We start from the raw sequence: 27279 nt of genomic DNA, 5'->3' as shown, positions 1-27279 counted from the left end.
TTCTTTTAGATTTCAAGCTAGCGAATGCTCAAAAATCTTTCCCCCTAAGGCCACAGCATGTGACAGGAGAATGTTCAGAGGGAATCTGCAATGCATTTAGAAGTCATAGCTCTAAAATGTCTGCACACCCAACAACATACATTAGAACATAAGTGCTGAAGTCCTGCTGATAGGTGGCGGGTGAGAACCAACCAACTAAAGTTACACATAATAAGAATGACCAAACGTTTAATCTACAATTCACGAAAACCAATGAGTTCACACTTTGGATAATAATTGCAAGTGCAATGGTCGATAGCACACAGACGGCAAACAAGGCCAATCAGCCGTGGAGAAATATCAGAAGCATGTGCTAACGTGAGAAAATGGAAATGAAAGCAGTGAGTGACCTTATACTAGCAACTGCATTTGCTTCAATGAAGCAGAAAAAATAATATTTTTTTCCCCTTGGAGGTAGATTTCCTTCAAAGTCAAGTAGTACACGGCTGTGTGGCTCACTGTCGCTGAAACCAAGGGTATTTGCAACACTGTGTCCTTACCTAGGCATATGATAGTAAAAGGGCAAGTTTGGAACAGACAGCATTTAGCATTGTCAAGCTAGAACACAAGAGCATGTTGCAAGGACAGTAGGTTGCAGGTGGTGTAAAACAAGCAGGACAACCTTATTTCACGTAAAATGTATTTATTTACATCAGAAGTGTTCTTCAGAATGGAAAAGGACAATTACAGCTTCTTTCCTCCAGTCATACTCCTTGTCTCTTTTTAACCTGGATCAATGGGAGACATGCACAACCGTGGCAATCAGTCCCTTCTCGCTTTCTCGAAAGTGCATCTGCCTCCATTGGCAGAATAACAGGTTCTATACTCTGAGATGCAAGTGGCCATTTAATTGACCAGAGTTATCATTCCAGTAATAGGAGAAGTCTGCAGCCAGGTGATCTCCATATATTTGGAACCCTCAGACCCCCCTCCAGCGCAGGATAGGGAAAATGGGCTATAGGCAAACAGGCTTTCTAATTTAAGGCTTCCAACAGCATAGCAACAGGCTTCCAAGCTCCCTCTAGGAGTATTTGGTGTTGGAAATCTTTTTCCACAGTAAGGTCTTTAGATTGTTCAGTACCAAGGAGTGATGCACTTCCATCTGGCTGGCCAAGCCACTGAGGGTCATGCAAGTTCGAAGCTGCTTCTGAAGTTCTTCCTTCAGGTCAGCTGGGGTGCCATACAACAGATAGTCCTGCAGCAGTGTGCAGACTTTGGCCAAGTTGGGCTGGATCATGTCACTCTTGCACTGCTTCATCAGCTTGTCACAGGTTGCAGTGCAGTCCTTCCCGAAAGTGCAGTCTGCATTCTGCTCGCAGTGTCGACCCTTCAGGAACCTGCGTATGGACATTTCTGTCGCCACATTGCGCAGGTCGATCATCTTGAAGTCATAATTTTCATTGTAGCCTACATTCTGAAAGTTAGTTTCACAGATGAAGAAATTGCCGTAGGTGCCATGGAAGATCTCCTCGACGAATTCCAGGAGACCAATGGCAATTTTGGCTCTTCGAGGCCAGGCCGGGGCGAACCACTGGTTGACGACCCTGTGTATGGGCGAAGGCAGAAAGGGCTTCAGGAAGTGAGGGATCCGAGATCCGTAGAGTGAGACATGTGGGGTCTTCTCCGTGATGTACAGGTCGCCACAGTGACCCAGTAGCCTTGATGTGTGTTCCTTCTCGTGTAACGAGAGCATGAGTAGAAACTCGTTGAGCTGGAGTAAAGCCCAGATGGACTTGGCTTCGGCCAGGGACACTCTCCCATCCCCATTCACGTCCGCCATGTTGATGATGCGGCTCACTAGGACAGAGAGAGAAGTCTGATCTCCCAGATTTGCCTGCGGATAAACAAAAAGAAGAGTTATAGCAACAGCCTGTATTGTGTGGTACAATCTGCTCATGTTAGCACAGTTAGAACATAATTCTTAGGCTACTGTTATACAAAGGTCTCCACAGTTGCCCCACTGAATTTGTAGAAATATTTGGGTTGGAAAGTAGCCCCACTTCACTTCCTGTCACTGTCAATCACAAAAATCTATTTCATGTCTGTCTTTTAACATGATCTTCCATGACTGATTGCCAACACCATAGGAAAGAGCTCTAGGAATGCAATACAGTGTCTCTTTTCTTTCCAGTTCCCCAAACCACTGTGCTTTTCAGTATAAGCCAAACTCATGTAGGCCAAACCCTCCTGACCCTTATTAGTCTGATACGATCTCCATCGTCCATGCCATTGGGTCATTCCAAAGCCAAACGGTCACTGCGTTGTACTCCTTCAATAACTGAAGCCACCTCAACAAGTCTGATTCTTTCCGTAAGTCTTAAATGCGATGAGGTTTTGATGGCCCATGCATGGCAGCCTTCGTCTGCTTGCATTGGGCCCTGCCTGGCACCAGCACTTTACATGCAAACCTCAGATGGCCTACAGCCTGCAGCAAAGTCCTCAAATCACACTTTGTTTATCAACTACTTGATGTAGCTGCACCAAGCATAGCATAACATAACATAACATAACATAACATAACATAACATAACATAACATAACATGTGTATTTATAAAGCGCACGTTCACCCCAGCAACGGGGCATCTTGGCACTGAAATAACAGATGTATATTGTTACCCATCCCAATGGTGTGGTACTGAAAATTCTGGACCAGTGTCATGAAACATCGTCGTATCATGACGAATTTGGTATCAGCAGACTGGAAATGACGAGTATACTATGCACAATCTTTTTCGTCGCATTCGGGTGAAGAAAGCACCCTGAAATCAGAGTTTCCATCTTGAACCCTCGGGTTCCATTTTGTGAATAGCAGCCATTTTGTGGATTGCCCTTACAGTAGGCCTTCACTGTGGCAGAACAAGTATTTAAGGACATAACCTTAGCATGGGTTTCTCTGTCTCTGAATGAACTACAGAGAGTAACCCTTTTCACCTGGAACTGACCTTTCTGTAAAACTAGTTTCCTAGCTGATTGGTGTCTAAGTTTTTCAATTACTGATTAGGACCTTGTTAACCATTAAGTTTCCTTGTGCATGTGTTATCTTAAACAACATCTAAATGTATTCTTTCCTTAAAGACTTTCTTTTCTGAAACTTGGGTTTTTGTTATGTGTCGTGACTGCCATCTAGTGTTACTTTTTATGTAGGCTTCAGAAGTTAGTTTGTGAGCCAAACAGTCGAATCATATATACATATTAACCAGGGATTTCTTCGTGCACTGGAGTTAATTTTAGAAGCTGGCCTTTCCTTGCCAAACCAGTTCCTGCCCTTTAGTTGATCAAGATTATAGATCAGAGCATAGGACATTGTAAAGATTTATTACACACAAACGTACCTATCTTACTTCCATCTGTTCTTGTTCCTGCCTCCACGAGCTATTTATGACATGGGTTGTGACCTTACTGTTTTTGGTTTATCCGGCCTTGTCAGCTAGAGAATGTATGCATTATGTGGACATTGTTTATGGCCTGGACTTATCTTGAAAGTGGGTTTTGCATCTGTGTGCATGTTCTGGGAATGTACTTCAAATGTGTGCCTAGGGCACAATGCATGGTATAAAGGATCTGTGCTCAGACCATTCAGCAGACTGCCTCATTCAATTGCTAAGGCAGTTGGGTGACGTAGCCTAACAATTAATTGTACTAAAGATGTCTTTTCATATTTCAGATTCTCTGTTGATTTCTTTGCTGCATTTGAATGGATTACTTATTGGTAAGACCCCTGAGAAGGAGTTTGTGGATTTTTGGAACCACAAATGGCGCGACCAACCTGGGGCTCATCAAGAAGTGACTATCTGAAGGGGTAATCTTGTCAGAGGACAGAAATCTACTGGGGAAGGCAAGACAGAAATCTACTGAAAGAGGTACTCTGTGCACAGAGGTTCTGGGGGATTCTTTTTGGTCTTTGCGGCCCAGTATATTTTTGATTTTTCTGACTTAAACTCTCCAAAAGATGTCACTCCTGACTGAGGAACCTTTTTGGCGTAAGTGTTTTTTTTTAAGAAAAGAGACTGTTAGTGCAGTTAGAACTTGGCAGTTAGAATTTGGACAACTATTTGTTTGGTATAGCTTTGATAGGTTTGTATAGGTTTGTATATGCGAATTGCAATTTGCATAGGCAGGTAATGAAGGGATTTTTTCTCCATCTGCTTTAGTTGAGGTATAAGTGGGTCGCTCCCAGTCCTTTGTTCTTTGGTTCTGTGGTTCTTTGCTTAGATTGTTTGGTCCTTAGTTTATTTGAAGATTGCAATTTTCAATAACCAAGGGTTTTGTATATTTACAAGTGTATCGATAGAGATAGCCCCTTGAAGTTGGAGGCTAGATTAGTGAGCTATAAGATGCCTGATCTTAGCGAATTTGGAGATTTGTGTTGGCCAACTTTGTATACGTTTGGATTTGCCGGCTTCCCCTAAAGGGAATATCTAAATAGGTTTAGATATACAAACATATTTCTTCCTTGGTGACTTTGTATCCCCAGGGAATTAAAATATGACATAATGCAAAACAAGGATCCTTTGCTCTGTGCAATTTTACATGCAAAACGATTTTTGGTGTTCTGCCACCTAAAGCTAGTGTATTGAGTGTATTTTTGGTTTCCTGCACATACAGTGGTCTGTTGAGCTGTTTATGCAGTCTTTTTGAACACTATGGAGAAGTGTTTCTTGTAAATATGGTTACAGCTACAATGGTTGGGTTTTGAGTACAGTCTGGGCTGTCCTGTTTTCGTCCTGAGTGTTGATTTGTGGGTTTGATGTATGTTTAAATGTTTATGTGGCTTTTTCTCATTAGTGTAACTTCGGTATGTGAGTGGCGTTTGCGCAATTCATGAAACAGATGCCTGAAAGCGCTGTATTGTGTGTCCTCAATGTTTTAACACTTTCTGTTTATGTCTGCAATGAGCTCAATGTGTGTGTGTGTGGATCATGTACAATGGATATAAATAAGGCCCCAAAAAGAAAAAAACGAAATTGTCTATTTTTGCAAAAATAAATAAACAGCATTTTTTTTCCTTAGTTGCACTGTATTAGATGTTCACAGGTAAGCCTTTCAGCTGCAGTATATTTGATAGGAATGTTCATTTAGCCAGCACTTTTCCAGTTAAACATGGTTGGAATTTTGCATAACCGTCCTTTTAAATAGTTGTGGCGCAGAAATGTGACGCAAGAATGTGACGCGTTTTAAGTTAGGCATATGCGCTCAGGTTCGTGAGTTAATGCATCCAAAATGATAGGCAAGGGATGCAATGGGCTCTTATATGTAGAACAATCACAAAAAGTAATAATGGGTTTTATTTGGAGAAAAATTTATTAATTATGAAAATTAATTATTAAAAAAATAAGTGCTACAAAAATCGTTTTTTAATATTTATAAAGCTTAACACTCATACTATGACCTCTTAGCATTAAAATTTGATTTAAGCTATGTTGCATCACTAAAATGACAAGCATTCGTGTGTATAATTTCCCCTTGGCATAGGCGCAAGCAAGCTCATTTTTATAAAGTATAAGTTATTATTTTCAAATGCCTGACTCATGGGTTATGTAATAGACATTCTACTAATGCATATTATGCAAGAAAATTGTAGGATATTCATTTTTTAATGCCCAAAATATGAAAGTCGATTTTGAGTAAAACACTGTTTAAACTGCATTTTGCTTTCATTCAGAGTACTTTTAAAGTGTCTCAGGCTTAAGCAAATACATACATTTAGGTTTTGATATATATATATTTGCAGGTTGTGCCTTCTTATGATTCAGTGGGTTAATGTGCCAGTACAAAGGCTTGTTTTAAATATCAGGGTTGAAGGTTCTAGCTTCAGCTAGGCCTACGGAGAAGTCTGTTCATTTAAGATTGATGAAGTGTGTATCATAGGATTGCAACAAGCATTTACTCTAAAAAAAACTGGTCTGTGTGTCTTTAGGTTTTGAGAAACATTGACAGTAAATGTCAGTAAATGTAGTTTAATGATCTGGGAATAGAGATAATTTTAGCGCCTAAAAAAAAAAGAGAATTTATTTTTCAAAATAGAGTGAATTATTGCAGGTTAGAGCCTTCTGGCTTTGACAACGTCAGCGTGGCAGAGGCTGAGGGCTGAGGTTATGCAGAGGCTGGCTGAGATGTAATCTTTTAGTTTTCCTGTCGGGCAATGGAGAAGGCCGTCGTGTTGACATTTATGACCCTTTTAATTAGGACTTTGCCTCTGAGGAATGCAGAATGACCTCTGAACGGGCCTCAAAGGTAGAGTTTTTGGTTTCTCCGTGAGAACATCAATAAAATTAAAGAACTCAATTTAATATGGAAAATCAAAGGGGTTTCTTTTCCAAATGTCGTGTTAAATGCTCTGCAGAACTGTACATTTGTGTCTCCACGCTAAGAAAATTAATGTTTGCCAGCTGCGTTTATTTGACAGAAAAAGAAGTGTTGCATTAAGTCTTAGATAGAAAATAAGATGCAGCCCTTTTCCAAAATTCTGAAGGCTACAGGCCTGAGTGGAAAAAAAGATTTGCTAAAAGGAATTATTTTTCACCATGGAAATTATAGGTGCCAAATTAATATGGAATGTCAGTGTAACAAGAGGGCTTCATGTTGCAAGGTGACTGACAAGATGGTAACAGTTAAGTAATGGAAACTTATTTTTGTGTTTTCTTAATGTGTACCATGTTTTGTCTCCTGATTAAAAGTTATAATTGATATTCGTTTGTGGGCAAAAATGTCTCCCTTGTGTGTTGTGTATTTTTTTCTGTTGCTTCTGCCTACAGACCATTCATGGATTGTTCTGGGTGATTTAAAGCAGACAAGACACGTGAGTTTGGTTAATTGAAAGGAAATGTGTTTTTTGCGTGATTATCCTGTATGTTAGAAGAGAGACAGTACATTTGACAGTGGACTCCAACTGCGTTGTGTTCTACTGTCAAAAGGAGGGTACAGGCCTACAGGCCCAAATATTGGGTTTTTGGGCTGCAGGTTTACAGTGCATAAAGTACATGTGCCATGGTGCTGTGTGTCACCGCTTTATTTTTTGTATGTTTTGTTTTATGTTGTTACTATTATAAGTTCCCCAGTGTTGTGAAAGGATCCGTATGACGATACGTATTGTTGCACAACAGTTGGATGGATTTGGTATAAATGATAAATTTCACAGATATGATTTTTTCATATTGTGAACCAGACAGGCAGCACTTTTACCAGTGCATGCCTAAATTTGGCTATAATGATATTGAAGAAAACGAAAAGGTATACAGGTTCAAAGCGTATCACCTGATGTTAGTCACTTACTGCACATTCCCTTAAAGGAATAGGCAGCCCTACATTTTCATGCATCCTTGATTGGACCTAAGGATACAATTATAGATCTGTGACTCAAGGTGGCCTAATTTCTATATTGCATTACTTAATCATGTTCTGTTTCCCAAATAGCATATGGCTTTGTCCCTTGAAAGGAAACCAGGTTTCATTTTTCCCTGAAGAAGGAACTGGAACATTAGTTAGGATTACCGTATATGGTGTAGTTGCCAGTACTCTTGGTGCTGTGTCACAGGCCTGAGGCACCCAAGCAAACTCTTGTTCTTCCTATAGATTTTTCTTTTGTTGCTTCTTCCCTGACCGATGTCGCATCATGCTTAGTTATTGGGGATTTTAGTTGTGTCCTACTTCCATTTCCCTTTTCCATATTTCTTTCACCAGTCAGCCCATTTATTATTATGGGTGTATTGTTCATGTTCACACTTTTTAGACTACAGTGATGTATCAGGGACCCCCCATGTTATGTATAATTCCCTTTTGTAGGACCAGACTGGTTTTTAAGAATTTTCCTTAGGCCTACTTAAATGTTTTTTTTCAGACTGACTGTCGGGGTAGTGACAGGCTGGTTAACTGACCCAATATTATAGTAAGACAAGTTTTCCATCTCAATAGGAGATATCTTAAGTTTACCTTTTTGAACACGACGAATTTTCAATGTCTATTTTTAATTTTTCAGTTCTCTTGTGTTCCTGCTGCTCTAATTTTTGGTGGGATCAGATGTGTTCTAATCATGCAAATACCAGGACTTTCTAGTGTTTGTCCTTTGTCTGCACATTTGATCATTAGCCTTCGTATTGCATAGTGCACTTGATGCACAATTTTTTAAGGGACCTTTCTTCATGTTCTTGACAATCTGTATTATGTAATTTCTCTTTTGAGATGTTCTAGATAAGGAATTTAGGAACACCTAGGCTTAATCATTGAGGAAAATATGTATTTGCACCATTAGACAATGCCACCATATGTGAAGACATCCATTTAGATAGAATTTTTGTGTAGTTATTTACCCTTAGATGATGAAGGATATGCTCTCACACGGAAACCTAATTGAAAAACCTAGAGACACTGTTTTGCCTACTGCCTTTATGTTTGAATTGCTTTTTGAAAATGACAGTGCATCCTAGACCAACATTGTCCCATGGCGTGTGGCCACTCCCTTGCAGATTGCAAGCCACCTGCTTGCAGTCCCCTTGTTAAAACCCATGAACTATTTTGTGCTTGATTTGAGGGAAACTAACAATTGTGTTACATTTCCTATATCACTAGGTTCTGCGGGAACTTCCAGAGTCAAAGGAAGAGTGATACCCTGCAGACCTGTGATCAAGAAAGCCCACTCCCCTACAGATGAATGTAGATTTCTTGGCTCTTCAATTTCTGCAACAAGAAAGTCGCGAGGCTGAACAGCGATCATCAGCGTGCCGTCAATGGTACCTCCCAAGCAAGGCATTTGCTTCATCGGAAGTCGTTGCAGAGGAGAAAGAGGAGCTGGTTCCTTGTTTGCCACAGAATGGGAGCTCCTGTTTGGTTGAGCTTTGTACCTGTTATGTACTGGTAACCTCTGTCAGTGTACAGTCCCTTGAGTTCTTGGCCCGAGTTTTGGCCACACACAAACCTCTTTTGCTTTGCTCCAGCGGAAAGGCAGTGCACCCAAGGATCCACGTTTTGGAAAAAGGCACTACATTTTGGTGCCCATGAGAGAGCAGCTTGAGTGTCCTCTGACACTAAAATGATGAGTGTTGGAGTCTGAAAGTGCTGCTGATCTTGAGAGGGTGTTTCTCAGTAGTGCTTGGATCTGCACGAGATGCTTTGTGCTCACGATCAATGAAGCGCACATCATTTGTAGTGTCTGCCCCAAAGAAGAGACACTGGTGCACTGCCTTGAGACATTGAGACTTTTGAATGAGCTATGAGTGTTTGCCAGGAGGGCACTCCAACGGATACTGAGTAACATCATTTTCATGAAAAGCCTGAATGAAGAGGCCCAACGCGAAGAAGACACTGGAAGCGGATTTGATGGACAATAGAAGCCTGCCAGGAGAGGCTTTGACGGACTCTGGGTATTTTCTGTGAGCTTGTATAGAATTGGAGTTTGGAAACTAATTTTTGCTGCTTTGCTGGCATTGTTTTAAAGTACTATTCTGTTTAGTAAAAGCAGAATAAAGTCCACTCTCTGTGGAAGAGTATCCCTTTTCATCTGAGAGCATTGATAAGGAACACCACTGTTTCACTTGAACATATAATAAATTACTGAAATGCATAGGAAGCTATATAAAATGTTATTAGATAATTCTAGGATTTGCTTTCTACTCAGGATTGTGGAAAATTATGATTCATTTGTAATAGCGGTCACTACTTTGTCTATATGTTCTTAATGACGTGTTTTCTAGTGTTTTTTAAACATGGCATTGCTTTTATGGGTGGGATTGTTTTTGCTGCCCAATTCACATCTGTACCCACCTCCCAACCTATGTCTCTTCCTACTTCTACTTCTTTGCATCCTGTCCAGATTTTACCTGAACATGAATAGTTAGGAGATCAGAGTTTACTGATAATTCCTTTTGTACAGTTTCTGCATCAACACCAGATAGTAGTTGAACATCACTGATTGTTGGGCGTGTGGTCTTATACCACATACTACAGATAGAGGCATTCCCTATTTGGTCCTGCCATATATGGCCTTTGTGCCACTACGTGTGTAAGGAGACCTGTCCCGAGAGAGTTGCTAAGTAATAAGATGATACTACAGCAACACCTTGATGATCTGATGAGTATAGACCTAGATTCAGACTGACATGGGTTTAGGTTATTGCCTATGTAAGGGCAAAAGGAGCGTCTGTGGTACTGAAAATTCTGGACCAGTGTCATGAAACATCGTCATATCATGACAAATTTGGTATCAGCAGACTGGAAATGACGAGTATACTATGCACAATCATTTTCGTCGCATTCGGGTGAAGAAAGCACCCTCAAATCAGAGTTTCCATCTTGAACCCTCGGGTTCCATTTTGTGAATAGCAGCCATTTTGTGGATTGCCCTTACAGTAGGCCTTCACTGTGGCAGAACAAGTATTTAAGGACATAACCTTAGCATGGGTTTCTCTGTCTCTGAATGAACTACAGAGAGTAACCCTTTTCACCTGGAACTGACCTTTCTGTAAAACTAGTTTCCTAGCTGATTGGTGTCTAAGTTTTTCAATTACTGATTAGGACCTTGTTAACCATTAAGTTTCCTTGTGCATGTGTTATCTTAAACAACATCTAAATGTATTCTTTCCTTAAAGACTTTCTTTTCTGAAACTTGGGTTTTTGTTATGTGTCGTGACTGCCATCTAGTGTTACTTTTTATGTAGGCTTCAGAAGTTAGTTTGTGAGCCAAACAGTCAAATCATATATACATATTAACCAGGGATTTCTTCGTGCACTGGAGTTAATTTTAGAAGCTGGCCTTTCCTTGCCAAACCAGTTCCTGCCCTTTAGTTGATCAAGATTATAGATCAGAGCATAGGACATTGTAAAGATTTATTACACACAAACGTGCCTATCTTACTTCCATCTGTTCTTGTTCCTGCCTCCACGAGCTATTTATGACATGGGCTGTGACCTTACTGTTTTGGGTTTATCCGGCCTTGTCAGCTAGAGAATGTATGCATTATGTGGACATTGTTTATGGCCTGGACTTATCTTGAAAGTGGGTTTTGCATCTGTGTGCACGTTCTGGGAATGTACTTCAAATGTGTGCCTAGGGCACAATGCATGGTATAAAGGATCTGTGCTCAGACCATTCAGCAGACTGCCTCATTCAATTGCTAAGGCAGTTGGGTGACGTAGCCTCACAATTAATTGTAATAAAGATGTCTTTTCATATTTCAGATTCTCTGTTGATCTCTTTGTTGCATTTGAATGGATTACTTATTGGTAAGACCCCTGAGAAGGAGTTTGTGGATTTTTGGAACCACAATGGTACTCATTTTATCGACCTCAAATGGATGAAAGCCTGAGTGGACCAGCCGGGATTTGAACCTGTGACCATGAGGTCGAACACAGGCCCTTGCAGTGGCAGTGACCTAGTCCACCAGTCGGCTAGACCCCATTTCAGACTAGTCAAGCTCAATACCTGGAAAAGCAATGGCCACTGTTGGTTCAATCATTTTCTTCTGGCACTAGAGGTACCATGAAGTCTCTTGCATGTGCCTACAAAACATTAATCATTCTATGGCATTGACTACCCTCACCTGCCCTTCCTTCCTTCGAGGTAGTGCAGTACTTGAACTGGCCCCCTCCTTGTCACACCACCCACTTGAAAGCGCGCTGAAAGTGTCATGTACAGCACAAAAGTACGGGCATAGCCGAAAATCCCTTTGTGAATGCGCACCTTCGCCAGCCGCTCATCTTTGGCAGATGGTGCTTCCACACTCAAACTTCTCTAAACATTCCTTGGGAGCATTAAAACATATCAGGAAGGGTGGGGGGTGGGGGCGTGCAGTTTTCCAGGTGTGAAGACTTAAGTGGCATGTTATAGCCCAATCTGACATGAAGAATCCGGAACCGCCTGTGAAACTGCACAAGGGTAACAATTTGGTAAGGCCTTGTTCCCCCATTAGCCATTTTATTGACTGCAATTTCCACCCCCTCAAATGAACAATTTTTTTAAATAATGTTAATAAGAATGTATGTGAAACAAATAATCTTTAAAGAAAATTATGACTTTTGTATGTATGTTTTCAAGTGTAAAACTTAACTAACTTTGCAAAAGTTTTCATAGACATTCCCAAGGTTCCAAAAAACACACTCTGCAGCTCCACTCACCATTTCTTTGGACTTGCCATTCCAATTCTTCAGGTCCTTTTTCAATGAATTATCTTTAAAAGGTTTTGTGCCTAATTAGAGTTTGGCAGACAGAGTTCACTGAAGTATTTCATCGGGATGGTGGAGGACAGGACCCCTGCCATCAGGCGGGTACTCTGTCCGCCACATTTAGAGTTGTCCGACAGCCCGGCAGAAAACTCTACATTGACAGGGCTGCCATCATGGCAGCTCCACTTAATATAGATAAAGTATGATCCATGGTACCATCAGCTAAGACAGCTTTTCAAAAGTCTTTTTGTTTTTCAAAAACTAACTTCTAACCTCCCCTGCAAGCCTTGCAAAGTCTGCCCATAAGGGGTAGGATCCCACAGTACTGAATTTATTATTGTTTTATACCAGCACATTACTGATTTTATCTGTTTTTAAAGCCCCATTTGTAAAAATCATCTTTGTTAGTTTTAGTAGATACAATATATCAAAACTCGCTTGGTACGCATTAATTGAAACGAAGTATGTGAGATTTTATTTGAATCTTTTGTAACAATTTTTATTAATTGACATAATAAACACTTGTTAGACTTAGACTTAACTTCTAACGCGGTAGTTTGTTTTTGAATCTACACTTCAGCAAGGAGGAGGTGTAACTCCCTTTCCAGGATGGGAGTTCAGCACCACGACTCTCTTTATGGGGAAAACAATTTCCCATCAGAGAGGATGAAAATTAAAGCATTTTTTTGCACAGTAGGCTCCATTCCCCTTGTGCGTAATTCTACACTATTTTGAATTTCGCATAGGGTGAATACACACACATCTAGGAATGCTTATTAGAATAGGAAAAAGCACTAAAAGTATGCACCGGCATGGATGTAAATCTCCACCTATACTTTAACTTTATTTTATAGTTAGTAGGGCCTGGAGAAATTTGGTCGAAGTGGATGTTAGGAGGATTCCTACTGAAACTTGTAACTCCTAATGTGCACAAGAGCATCTTAGAATAGGAAAGAAGCCTGCAAAAGCAGCAACAGAATCTAACATTTTCCCAGATATGCAGCTCCCACTCAAGAAAATTAAGAATCTGGGGGATGTTGGCAACTGTAACGCAGCCTTCCTGATAGGAATGGTTCCCGAAAAATTGATGAAATCACTTTTAAGGAAAATAAGCATTGGAATGCTTGGGTGAGTGGATTCAAGGAGGATGGTTTATCAAGGCGAAGGTCATACAAGACAAATGTAATTGGTTTTTTTCCCATTGTGTGTCAAAGAAAAAAGACAGACAGGATGATGGATGGGATCTACTTACATTTTACTAAAGCTTTCAATATGGGTCCACCTGGGATGCACATATAGCATTAATAAACCATGGCCTTGGGGGCAGACTGATAAACAGGGGTGGGTAGTCTCTGGGAAGGAGAGACAAAGAGCAATGGGAAATCAGTGGCGGTTGTTCTACACTGAAAGCGGTGAGCAACGCGAACGGAGGGTGGGGGGTGAATAAATTAAACAACTTACCTTCACCTGCGACCGCTGCCTCAGTGCTCCTCTCCCTATGTTGGTCACGCTGCACAGGCTCCCAGCGGGCAATCAGGGGCATGACACAGGCCCCCGCAGCCCCTTGGTGCGAGGGGCCCCCAACCTCCAGGGGGCCCTCTCAGCACCAAACTTCATCCGGAAAGCTCCGGATTGAGTCCGGAGGAGGCCCCTTCACGTACCCTGCTGGGGGGACCCCCTCAAGTTTCGTTACGCCACTAGGGGCAATAACAGCGCTGCTCTCATGCTTGAAATATAATTTACCAGCATGAAAGCAGCGCTGTGATTGGTCTGAGTGGGCTGACTTTACGCTCGCTCAGGCACTGGCAGCCTGCAGCTTTTTTCCAACCCTGATGTCCAACACAGCTGGGTTGGAGAAACCTAAGTCCGCATGTCTATTTGGCCAGCCTACGATGACCAGCAAAACTGACATGCACACTTTTAAGTGCCCACCACTCCTCCCTACAGTGGTGCTCCGTTACGATGGCCCCGCACCTGCCCTAACCTTGACTAGCAATGGTAGGGTTAGGAAAAAAAAAATAATAATAAAAAGGTTTTATTATCATTTTATTTTTCAGTGGGGCAACGTTCCTCCGCCATAACTGAGGAGCCGCCCACTAGAATTACGCATCAGGGGAGGGCCACATTATGTGGCCGGGTTGGGTAAATTATGCGGCAAAGAAAAGCAAATTATGCGTTAGGCATTACTTTGTTACTTTTAAACTTGTCTGGGCATTGGTTACAACTCACTAGTGCCAGTTTGACACCCAAACACAGCAATAAACTTCAGAAAAGTGACCAGTCAACTTTTGCAAAGGGCCTTCCATTGCACAGAAAAGGGGGTCGAAACGTTTTAGGTGACTTTTGAACCGTTTGAGCTAGAAACTAATTTGTCGTTTTGCTAAAATCTATAGATTATGCAGCAGATGATAGATTATGTGGCAAATGCAGCAAATCTATAATTATACAAAAATTGCCTTGGGCCGCACAATTGCATAATTCCAGTGGCCCTGGATTTACCAGTGATTTGTGACTGCAATTGCAGTCGGAGACTATTGAAATGCCACTGAGTCCTAAAAGGAATTGGGAAAAAGATTTGCAGACGGGAAGCAATCTTGGTTGATTTAAAAAACAAAAGAAAAAAGGTTCTCGTTTGGGAATGAAAACACAAGGATTGTGACCTGCTTGCTGTTCTTAGCGTTCTCCACTTCAGTGTTAGTAGCCAATCACAGGGTTTGCAAAAAAGCGACCAACCTATTTAATGTTCTTTAGATGGATCATTTTGTGACCCCCGTCAACTGGAGATTCTACAACGTCACCTGTACATAGGCCGTATCGCAAAATTAAAGACTGATTCCAAATATTCAGTGCCCAAATGGTGACCCCTGTTTGTGACGTGTCTCTTTGTACATCTCCCGCAGTGTTATGATTAGTAGTGTTAGGGCACAGCTTAGGTTCAATGCCACCAAATATAGAGTTGAGCACGTGGCACACAGGCGTCCTGTGTCACAGCACACGATGGGCAGTGAACTGGACTTCAAGGACAAGATAAAGAGTAAAAAAAAGGTTACTTTATCTTCTGCTTGTTTTTTTTTTGTAAAGCTCTGCACCGATGGTCTTTGACAGCTTAACAGTTTGATGCAGCTACTAAGAGCGAAAGAGGGGTGTAAGGCAGCACAGGGATACGTAGAATTAGAATAAATAAGCGCCTTGTGTTGTAATTCCGCTCATAACTGGTGAGGCGCTTGCTTTAGTATATTGTGCCTGTTTGGGCCCATACCAGCAGATGGGCAGAGATAGGGGAATGTTTCAAAAGATTATTCGAATTAAAAGGACCTCAAAAGAAAATACATTTTCAAAATAGAGGTGTGGAGGGGGTATTCTTACAACATTAGGCCATATTCAGAGGCTAGGGTCAGAAGGAGAGGCGTTCGCAAATGTATTTCCAATTTAAGGGTAGTGATGAATGCATGGAGCGGTTTCCCTCTGGAAGCACAAAAGAGAAAACAGCAACTTAATTCCTGCATAGGTAACAATAGCAGGAATGGGCCATTTGCTGGGAGCTCCAAGCAAAATAGCATTTCGCCTCTGTAGAGCTTCCATCTAGTAAGACAAGTAATTGTTCAGACCTTTCCTTGTTATCTGGAACCACCGAGTTGTGGTGCCCTAGGTTGCTGCTTTACTCCATGTTGTGGAAGCACCTGCCCTGAAAGCCAGAGCGAGCCTGTGCAGGGATTTTGTGTCAAGAGCAGGTATTCTGAATGTGCCTACTATGGTGTAAGGGTTCTGTCTTAAAGACAGAATGACTGAGCTCTAATTAATATCTATATCGCGATAGATAGATAGATAGATAGATAGATAGATAGATAGATAGATAGATAGATAGATAGATAGATAGGTGTGTGCTCTGCATACGTGGTACTTTTGGTTCCCTTAGATGGCATTGGTAGATCTGGCTTACTGAGGTTAGGTTTACTTACAGTTTCCCATAGCAACTGGAGCGCGGCTTGAAGTTATGTCTGTCCTGATTCTGGACAGTAGCGGCTCGGGGAGGGAGTACCACGGGGCGGTGGGGCGGGGCACGGTGTGGGGGTAGTAAACTCGGCTACCGGCCGACCGGAGTAATGTAAATAAAGAAAGAAAGAAAACGAATTTCATTGGATGAAGGAGTGTACCTCGAGTCTGCAGAACAAGAAAGAATACTCTTGTAGTCCGTCTGGGTGCAAATTGCTTGCAACTGGTGTTTTCAATGACCCTTTGAAAGTAACTTCACATGATGGGTGACCAGAGACGTTCTGAGGCATAGGCAAAGTGGGCAATTGCCCGGGGCCCTCAACTTCTCAATGGCCCCTCAGTAAAGGAATATTTCTCTGTTTCTCTAATTTTCCTTGATTTCTCTTCCAGAACCTCTTTCTCTCTCTACCTGCCTCTTCCTCTGACCATGTCTCTCTATATAGAGTGTTATTTTAAGGACTTTGGGGCATCAGGCAAGACTTATTTCAGTTGATTTGTGTGCACGTTGAAATACAATATTAGAATGCTTGGCATCATGTCGGCTTGAAGTATCAGTCAATGGGTAATAAAACTCAAAGTTGTTCCATACAAGGGGCCTCAAAATATGTCTTTCCAAGGGCCCGAAATATCCGTAAGGTGGCACAGGATGGGTCCTGTCCAGGAAAGGTACCCAAAGGCCTGGGCTGGACCCATTGGCAATCTGAGAGCTGGACAGGCACTAGAGGCGGCACAAAGCAATGGAAGCCATAACGAAATCACAAGTGGGTAATGTGTTTCGGTAATAATCACAGCGGACCACCAGTGCTGTGGGTGGCTATGGGTACTGGGCTGGTCCCATACCTTCTTCATAGTGAGATATTTCTAGTTAGGAGGATGCAGCAGGCAGGGTCAGAACCCAAGAATGTCCAAACCAGAAATATTGGCAGCCCACTTCAAAGTAGCATGGCATACATTGTTGTCCTTAATTATCAAAGGAAGGGAGGAGGAATGATTGTCCTATCAGTTCCCCAGGTCATCTATAGTTAATCAAAGGTAGATAGGACACTTGTAACCACGTTTGCCAGGAGATCTGTTGAAAAACCCTCATAAACGCTGTGTCTTCGAAAAGCGGTTTATCTTGGTTCTCCGCCCCACACTAGCGTTGTGGCATTTATCATAGGGTTCAACAACGTGCATCATGCGAGCCTCACCCGAGGCAATCTCTGATGTAACGTGGCAGTCTCCAGAGATCTCCAAATGTAACCCCACAGGCAGGTTTTTCTCAAAATTAAAAATAGTTTCCAGACAACATCCGTAATTTATTTAGTTGTTGGACAACTAATTAAAAGGTATGGTGGGTATGCTCAGTGGACCGAGTTAGAGAGTCTCAAGCATATCACTTTCATTCACAAAAAAGTCGACATGTTTCAGCTCTCTTGGCCCCGAAGGATCTATGGAGCTTTTGTCAGGACAACAAATAACATAAAATGTTAAAAATACTTGCACGATTTGTGTTTGTATGAGCGGGTTCAAAAGTCTTACCCACTGTGGTTCGTGATTGTTTTCACCTGGAACAAAGAAAATATTTATGGGGTGGCTAGAAATTCATCATGGTATAGAGTTTGTATATACAGTTTACATACATTGTGTTTTCACATAATACTCTAGAAGGTGCTAGTACAAGAACGGGTACTTAACAAAGGACTGGGCTATGTGCCTACACCTACTCTGGACACTTTCTAATTGAAGTGCGAATTATCTGAATTTTGTCGAACACTCAAATTAAAAGCCCACTTTTCAGGTTCAACACAAGTGGTCAATAAAGGTGACACTAACCTAAAGAAAAAATCGACATTCACTCCCCCACAAAGTATGGTCCCAATTGAAATCCAAGCATTCGAACAGGCCATATTTAAGGGTATTGATGAAATACAGAGGGATGTTAAAAAACCATTTCAGAATCTCACAAAGAGAGAACGCGAAGCGTTGGAACAACTTCAGACAAATGATGAAATAATAATCAAACCCGCGGACAAGGGTGGAGGAGTAGTAATTCTTGGAAAAGAAGGATACAGAGACCAATGTTTGATACTTCTTGCAGACGAAAAATTCTATACCAGAATCATGTCAGATCCGACATCTAGATTGCAAACCACAATAGCTATGATGGTTTATGAAGCAGAGGTGAATGCATGGATAACAAAAAAGGAAGCCGAATTTTTAATAACATCTGATCCTAAAATTCCCTTCTTTTATTCCTTGCCAAAAACTCACAAAAATTAACTCCCTCCCCCCGGACGCCCGATCGTATCGGGTATAGGGTCTGTACTGGAACCCCTTTCAAAGTTCGCTGATCAATTCCTACAACCACTGGTCCAAAAGACTCCGGCATATCTAAAAGATACACGAGACTTACTGAATCAAATAAAGGACATGTCTTTTGATCCTACCACAATGATGCTAGTTGGATTGGATGTTGAATCCTTGTATACAAGTCTCCCCCAAAAAGAAACATTGGATATGCTGGAAGATGTCCTATTCATGGAGGACTGGCAATTCAATACACCTAGACATTTTGTCCTTGAGTGTTGTCGGTTAGCATTAACAGAAAATTACTTTGAATTTGATGGCCAACTATTCTTACAAAGCCATGGTACATCGATGGGGAGTGCCTTTGCCCCATCGGTAGCTGGGCTCTACGTGAGCAACTTTGAAACCACGCATGTCCTCACGACAGCAAACCCTTTCGCTTCCAGTATATTATACTGGAAGCGCTATATTGATGACATTTTGTTGATATGGCGGAACGATCAAGATGTAAAACAATTCATCGAGTGGTTGAATACCAGAGATCAGTGGCTCAGATTTACGTACACAGTGGATAATGATAGTATCGATTTCTTGGACCTCACTATCTATATCAAAGACGGAAAAATAGAGACCAAAACTTTCCGAAAACCCACTGCTAAGAACAGCTTGTTATCTTACAAGAGTTACCATCCCCAACCACTGAGAGACAACCTGCCGTACAGTCAGTTTCTTAGACTTAAACGAAACTGTAGTCGTGAGACTGACTATAACAAACAATCAAAGGAACTCAGTGACAGACTTCTGAAACGAGAATATAAACCGTCCACGATATCAAAATGCCGCAAAAGGGCGAAACACCAATCCAGAGAATGTCTCCTGGCAACTTGCCAAAAAGCTCCAGAAGAAGATCTTATGACATGTGTCACTACATTCGGTCCAGCAACCTATCAAGTGAACAAACTGATCAATAAGAACTGGCATATACTCAACACGGGAAAATACAATTGGCCTAAGCCTCGATTTGCCAATAGACGTACCAAAAACCTCCGAGATCTGCTGGTCCACACCCGTCCTCGACAGAAAACTGTATTGAGACAAATCAGAGACCCGCATATGACACCAGTAATAGGACACTACCCATGTGGAACGTGCTTGGCCTGTAAATCTACCACCACCACAAAGACTTTGCAATTGACTCCAACCTTCAGGTGGATCCAAAAACAACATACAAACTGCAATTCATCAAATGTGATTTACATGGTAACATGTCCCTGCGAAAAGAAGTACATCGGGATGACCTGCAGGAAGGTCAAATTACGAATTGGAGAACATAAAAGCAACATTCGACTCCAAAAGAACACGACTAAACTCTGTTCCCATTTCATAGAAGTGGGACACAACACCGAGGATTTAAAGTGGACAGTCATTGAAAGATTACCAGAAGGGACTCCCAACGCAGAAAAGATCCTCTATGAGAAAGAACAACGTTGGGTAGACCGCTTAAAGACGAACTAATATGGGCTGAATGATGACATATCATGGCACCACTTTGCCCGTTAATTAACTTTGTCAAGAACTCGAACCAAAACATCACATGCAGTAATCTATGAGCCCTTGGGTGATTTATCTCTATAGATTGGCCCGGACCTTTAATTATCTGAGACAATTTTCCTGTGTCGTTTTTTAACTACCTGAATTGTGATCACACTCCTAAAATGTACACATTGGGATAAGCAATAGATTGACGCTAATTCACAACCTGTTATCTCTACATATATGGGGTAGGCATAACTCATTTTTTCTGACTCTCTACATATGGTTTGTTAAAATCCCCAAAGCCGTATGTAAATATAGATTAAAAAATATACGATCTATATTTATGATACAAAATTTGTCCCACAAAAGAGAACTTTTCTCTATACATGTCTCTAAGCTTATAACCAATACGAGAGGCTTCGGACCATGAACAGTCCTCTTTCTATGACCATCTCCTCCGCCGCAGTAATCTGCTTGCATTGCACGAAAAAGATAAGCTTACCCCACATGTTATCTTTCGAATAACATTGGGTAGGCACTATACACGCTATCTTTATGAGCAATATGGGGGAGGCGTAACGCCACTTCGTAACTTATATATGGTTTGCCATTTGAAAAATGATTACAAGACTTTGAAAAATGAATACAGGACTTGAAAATTATACACGACGTGTGTACATGGCATATAATTCGTCCCACTATAGAATATATTCATCCAAGTTGAAAACCATGAATAGAGGCCTCGGACTGCGCTCAGTCCTCTTTCTATGACTACCCCCTCCGTTGTAGAAAACCCCGTAGAAAGCATGGTTTCCGCGTCCAGAGGGCAGAGCCAGCACAAGAGCAGAACCTGCTTCCTACGCGGGTAAGGACGGGGAGAGAAGTTTGTTTCCCGACTTGGGTGCAGATTCACTGTGCGGTAATGTAACCCGGTTCTTCCTTCTCTTTGAATCCAGCCTGGCACTAAATAGTCCATACCCTCTGAAGGGAATGACCGACACCGCTTTTTAGGTAAGAACCTCTTTACAAATCAACAAGTACGGGACCATGAACACACCCGATTTGACTCAACTTATTAACGCAGTGCTTGGTGATTTTCCCTAGGTTCACGGAGTATTCACCTACAGTCTCAGGTATTTGATTGAGCTATAATTTAGGAAATAATTATATTGAGGGCCTAATATGTTTGGATAACACTTTAACTTGTAACCTTGCCGAAAGGTGATAGAAGTACATTGTCGATATTAATTTGCGTGTGTGAGCACGAGTGATATTACCGAATGATACTACTGATTAGCAATATAGGAAAATGTGCCTAATGTACTACCGTGCTCACTTGCTCCCCTTTAACATCACAATCTAGGGCTGAGAGCATGATTGCCCTCAGACACTGTGAACTTTAAACCTTACACTTGATATTTTACATACAAGGCGTAAACATCAGCCCTTGACTTAACCTTTGACTTAATTAATCGACATATGATATCTAATTTCATGAAATGTTGCTCCCCTTTAATTCGCCACTAGCACCTTCTAGAGTATTATGTGAAAACACAATGTATGTAAACTGTATATACAAACTCTATACAATGATGAATTTCTAGCCACCCCATAAATATTTTCTTTGTTCCAGGTGAAAACAATCACGAACCACAGTGGGTAAGACTTTTGAACCCGCTCATACAAACACAAATTGTGCAAGTATTTTTAACATTTTATGTTATTTGTTGTCCTGACGAAAGCTCCATAGACCCTTCGGGCCAAGAGAGCTGAAACATGTCGACTTTTTTGTGAATGAAAGTGATATGCTTGAGACTCTATAACTCGGTCCACTGAGCATACCCACCTTACCTTTTAATTAGTTGTCCAACAACTAAATAAAGTACGGATGTTGTCTGGAAACTATTTTTAATTTTGAGAAAAACCTGCCTGTGGGGTTACATTTGGAGATCTCTGGAGACTGCCACATTACATCAGAGATTGCCTCGGGTGAGGCTAGCATGATGCACGTTGTTGAACCCTATGATAAATGCCACAACGCTAGTGTGGGGCGGAGAACAGAGATAAACCGCTTTTCGAAGACACAGCGTTTATGAGGGTTTTTCAACAGATCTCCTGGCAAACGTGGTTACAAGTGTCCTAGCTACCTTTGATTAACTATACATTGTTGTCCATCAAAGATGCTCCGTATGTTCCAGGGGACACAGGGCACCCTCGCAGGAAGCCCCTGGGACTAGGAAACAGAGAGTCCACAGGGGACATAGAATTCGAATAGAAAGGGGCCTTGAAGGCACGTCAAGACCCTACAGTCCAGATAAACATATCTGCTGCATAAAGTCTATAGGAATCTATGTGTGAAGGGCAATGTATAGAAGTTACAGATTTGTCCACCAGACCAAATATGAAGGGCTATATATTGAGTTACAGATTGTCCAGAAGACCTGGGTTGGCCTACTCTCCCTGTAAAAATTTGTATCCACGGACACTCCGACAGAAGTGCAACACACCTTTTTTGTGCATTCCCCTATACAAGGATGTTGGCGTTACAGTACATTGTGTTTGGGATTGTTTGAGGGAGATAGAGTGTTTGCCGGATTGCACTGATCCAGGCGAGGCTCATAGTATGGTTTATTTAAGGGACAACACACACACCATCCTCAGCATGCTGACATGCACCCATGATGTATGAAAAACTTCTCCTATTAGGTCATACACATCAACTTTGGTCCCCACCATTGGGATACGGAAGAACACCTTAATTCAGGGCCTCGGCCAACCAGGGAAGGGTCGGAATTGTCCAAGGACTACCACTTTCTGGGGATAGGGTCTATAATTGTAAGGCAAGGCTTCATCTAAAAATTAGCAGGCTGTATTCTGTATTCTTTTCCAGCAGGGCAGTGGAGGGAGGTGGTCTGCAGCTCAGTATATTTAGAGGTCTCTGCAAAGCAGAGATCTTTGTGCCCCTGCTTTGCAGTGCTGGCACTATGTGCAATTCTGACAACTGACAAGTAGTCCCTAGTTGGCCTATAAATCAGGCAGAGAGGGAGGTTCCTCAGTTAGATTGACAATGGGGTAAGGGGGAGGGAGGGGGAAGCCAAATAGCCAGCAGATGCCATAACCACATGAAAAATAAATCACAAATAATGAGGGAAAATTATAAAAACACAATTCAAAACACAAAGTGTATGTACTTGCACAAATTTTTAATTCACGATATACAAAAGTTGATATAATACCAGTTTAAAAAAACATAAAAATGTACTTGTAAATGTACATGGGTACAAAGGAATAATTTAAAAACACAAGAACACAAGTTGTCGACGCAGCGTTTCGGTATCTAGGATTTTGACCTTCATCAGGACAGGGTTTCTTTGAAAAGAGAAGACAAGATCCTCTCTATTCGGTTCTGTATACGTGTTGTTGCATCCACCCTTGTGGAAGCACGTTTCCTTGGATGATGGGGTCGTTCTTTACAGTTAGTCTTTTTGGTGTATCCTTTAGTTCTGTTCACCAATGAGATGGTTCAAGTGCGAACTTTGTGGAGGCTACCTTCTTCAATTGGATAGTCTCTGTGGGAACCCTTAAATAAATTTGGTATTCCTGATGTACGTGTAGATATTAAACATTGCTCAGGTGTGGTCAGGTGGATCTCTTTAGAGGTTACTGTCATCAATTAGTAATGCTCTGCCGGAGTCCTCAGGCGTCCTTATGCCTTTACAAAACGAAGTGGGAGAGTGCAGGTAGCCACCGATAATTCATTGGTCACTGGTTATTTCCAAGTCTATACCATTTTGAATGTATTTTTAAAAAAAATAGTGGTCCAGAGACTGGTGTCGCGTCGCAGGAAATAACTTGCTGCGGGGAAATGATATATCTCTGCACTGGGTACGTAATATCACCAGGCTTGAGAATGCGCTTCGGCCTCCCTGCTACCTCGCGTCTCTCCGTCCACGAAAATGAAGGGCTATATATTGAGTTACAGATTGTCCAGAAGACCTGGGTTGGCCTACTCTCCCTGTAAAAATTTGTATCCACGGACACTCCGACAGAAGTGCAACACACCTTTTTTGTGCATTCCCCTATACAAGGATGTTGGCGTTACAGTACATTGTGTTTGGGATTGTTTGAGGGAGATAGAGTGTTTGCCGGATTGCACTGATCCAGGCGAGGCTCATAGTATGGTTTATTTAAGGGACAACACACACACCATCCTCAGCATGCTGACATGCACCCATGATGTATGAAAAACTTCTCCTATTAGGTCATACACATCAACTTTGGTCCCCACCATTGGGATACGGAAGAACACCTTAATTCAGGGCCTCGGCCAACCAGGGAAGGGTCGGAATTGTCCAAGGACTACCACTTTCTGGGGATAGGGTCTATAATTGTAAGGCAAGGCTTCATCTAAAAATTAGCAGGCTGTATTCTGTATTCTTTTCCAGCAGGGCAGTGGAGGGAGGTGGTCTGCAGCTCAGTATATTTAGAGGTCTCTGCAAAGCAGAGATCTTTGTGCCCCTGCTTTGCAGTGCTGGCACTATGTGCAATTCAACACACAAAATGTGATGGGAAGATGCTTGCATATAGTCCAACCACTGGCAATCACCTAAGGTGCCATGGTGGGCAAACAAATAATGGGTAGAACGCTACCCCTAGCAAAGCCCAGGGGTTGCATGTTTTGCAAGTATTCCTCCCCTCACCCTTTGTGTGCTTGATTTACCACCCTGCGTGGCCAAGGGTATGCCCAGACATGGTCCTGTGCTCACTGTGCCACTAGAGCCAAGCTGCACCCAACTGAAGAGGCCCAAAGAGGCTCAAATAGACTGAAACTGGTTTTGGATTGTTTGCGTTCTGGTTAGAGAGGACATTGCTTGGCATTTAGTGCTGCAGTTTCCTACTGGAGCAGGACGATGGCTGGTTTGCATTTGGCTGTATCTAATCTAAGAAGGCATGGCGGGCAAAAAAGAAATTGGCTGGAGGCTATCCGAGCAATTACTTGTGCTTGGATTATTTGCTAACATTCTTCACATCACCTTTTGTGGGTGCCATGTTCATTTTGTTTTTCAAAAATACATTCCCACAGCAGAGCTTGTTTTGAAAAACAAAAAATACCTGTCCTTGACACACTAAGAGTTTTCTCCCAGCATGGGATCATTTATTTATTTATTTATTTATTTTGAAGGTTTTATATAGCGCGGACAAGATCCTTGCGGATATCAGAGCGCTTTCCAATAAGCCAAGCTAGTTATACATACCAATGAAAGAGGGAAAAATCACGAATACCATAACAAATTATAAGGCAATTATATGAAGGAAAGATCACGCGTGACATGAACAGTTCGTGTACAGGGGAAAAAGCGTAGAGTACATAACAGGAGCATCATAGTTGATAAAAGTCCAGGGCTGAAAAATGAAATTAGGATGTTTAGTTGGATCCTTAACAGAAGAGAGGAAAATTAGCAAGGGTACTATTGAATCTCAGATTAACTTAGTCTGTAATCAGGTGAATTTTGCCATGAGAATCGCTTTAACTTCCTTTTTGAAAGAGATGGTAGAGGCACTCAGTCTGATTTCTACTTGTTTCCCTGTTTGACGCTGCCAGAGGTTCCCTGTGATCCCAAAGAAGATAAAAATGTGCCAGGCTGCTCTAAACATGGTGGATAGCCTGAGTTACTTTGACTGACTGCCCTTTGTTTCCCATCCAAAGACCAGCACAGAAACTTACCTTCAAGAAGTTGGTCAGCATCTCCTTAAATTCATCCATTGAAGTCCCCCTGGTGGGTTTATCGAACAAGATCAACTCCCGCCGCGGACCAGAGTCCGGGTTACTCTCCACCTTCAGCGCCTCTTCAATTCCACATTTTATAATTATCTCTTTGTCCTTCCACAACCCGCCATAGACCTGTGCAAGAGAGACAGAGAAAAGGGCATTTTATTCCAACAAATCAGATTAAGTTAGCAGAAAAGATTACTTTTGTTCTTAAAATGCTGATGTTGGCCCCAAAGTGAAAATGACATCAAGGGGCGCTGTAGGTAGTTATTAAGCGTTTTAAAGATACTGACTTTTGTTATGACTTGGTACATGACCATGGAGATGACGCAAAGAGATGTAATCTGCGTGCATGGGTTCCTCCAACATGACCATGATAGAAACCAGAGGAATCTAAAAACAAACGTTCTTTAAACTACATTTGGACTGAAGAGTGTGGTACATGTTTTAGGCCAAGCCTCTTGCCTTCCTTCACTAGTTACTGCCATAAAACCACAAAGGATGCAGGAAACAGCCAACCTCATCTTTCTTGTCTGGTGATTGCATTTGATGGGCACCAGCACTCATTTTTGGGGACCCTGGCTTATTTTTCATCATCAAACTTTAAACCAGAGCCAAGAGAGAGTAAGGGGAGGTAGAAAAGAGTGACAAAGGGAGAAAGCAGAGAGAAAAAACAGAACCTGCGAGAGTGAGGTAAGGAGACAGGAAGTGTAAGGTGGTGGATGAAAGAGGCATGAGTTCGAGTCATAACTGGGCAGCTGTGGCGCTGAGCAACCCCAGCATGGACGTCAAGTCAACAAAATGCCAGGTGTAGCGGAAGTGACATCACATGCCATTTTACGTTTACCTTGACTCACACACACTTACACATACTCACATTCACGCACTCTCACATAAACACACTCTTGCCCACAAGCATGCACACAACATGCATTTAAAAGCATTGTTTTACTTACTTTGGCTGCCAGATAGCGTTATATTTCAGCTAACTGTACTCCATTTTTTGTTACACAAATAGTGAATATTTGAAAAATTGACAGAAAACCAGGAAAGTGAAGCCCCAACTGACGTCCAACTGACGTTTTCCAAGCAGTAAGTTTGCCACCTCTGAGGCCAGGGGTTGCAAGGGGCTGCGGGTTGAGTATGAAACGATAGGTAGTATTCATACTGCACCCTTTTATTACATGTTGAACTGCAATGCAACAAAAGATATTAATAAAGTATGAATAATAGCTTGCTGCGCAGTTTAGTATATGTTATATGTTGAATGCGGTTAGTCTTGCGTCACATATATGTTGTTTGTACACTGCACCATTCACTGTTATGTTCCTTACTTTGGGTTTCGGACACGTTTTGCGTTAAGCTATTTGACACCGATGATGAGAACAGGGCTAACCTGGTGAGTACCAACCAGGGGCCCCATTGGTGGTGCGCCCGTGAGGTGTCATCTAGCTATTCACACTTTTTTTCTTAATGTTGTCCCTTTGAATGAATGTCT

At 41.8% G+C, this 27279-nt stretch overlaps 1 protein-coding gene across 1 annotated transcript in view; it reads right to left on the bottom strand.

The window, feature by feature from the left end:
• Window positions 1-665: 665 nt before the first annotated feature.
• Window positions 666-27279, bottom strand: part of DIPK1B (divergent protein kinase domain 1B) — a 398361-nt gene continuing 371747 nt past the window's right edge. Inside the window, exons 4-5 of the mRNA XM_078641926.1 lie at window positions 25737-25913; window positions 666-1873 (exon numbers count right to left, since the gene is read on the bottom strand). Coding sequence (XP_078498052.1) covers window positions 1061-1873; window positions 25737-25913 — 990 coding nt within the window. The 3' untranslated portion in view covers window positions 666-1060. The remainder of the gene's footprint in view (window positions 1874-25736; window positions 25914-27279) is intronic.

The sequence above is a fragment of the Lissotriton helveticus genome, chromosome 5_1 (assembly GCF_964261635.1).
Source record: "Lissotriton helveticus chromosome 5_1, aLisHel1.1, whole genome shotgun sequence".
Classification (NCBI taxonomy): Eukaryota; Metazoa; Chordata; class Amphibia; order Caudata; family Salamandridae; genus Lissotriton; species Lissotriton helveticus.
The sequence above is the reverse complement of the archived record's forward strand: the minus strand, read 5'-3'. Positions and strand labels throughout refer to the sequence as shown.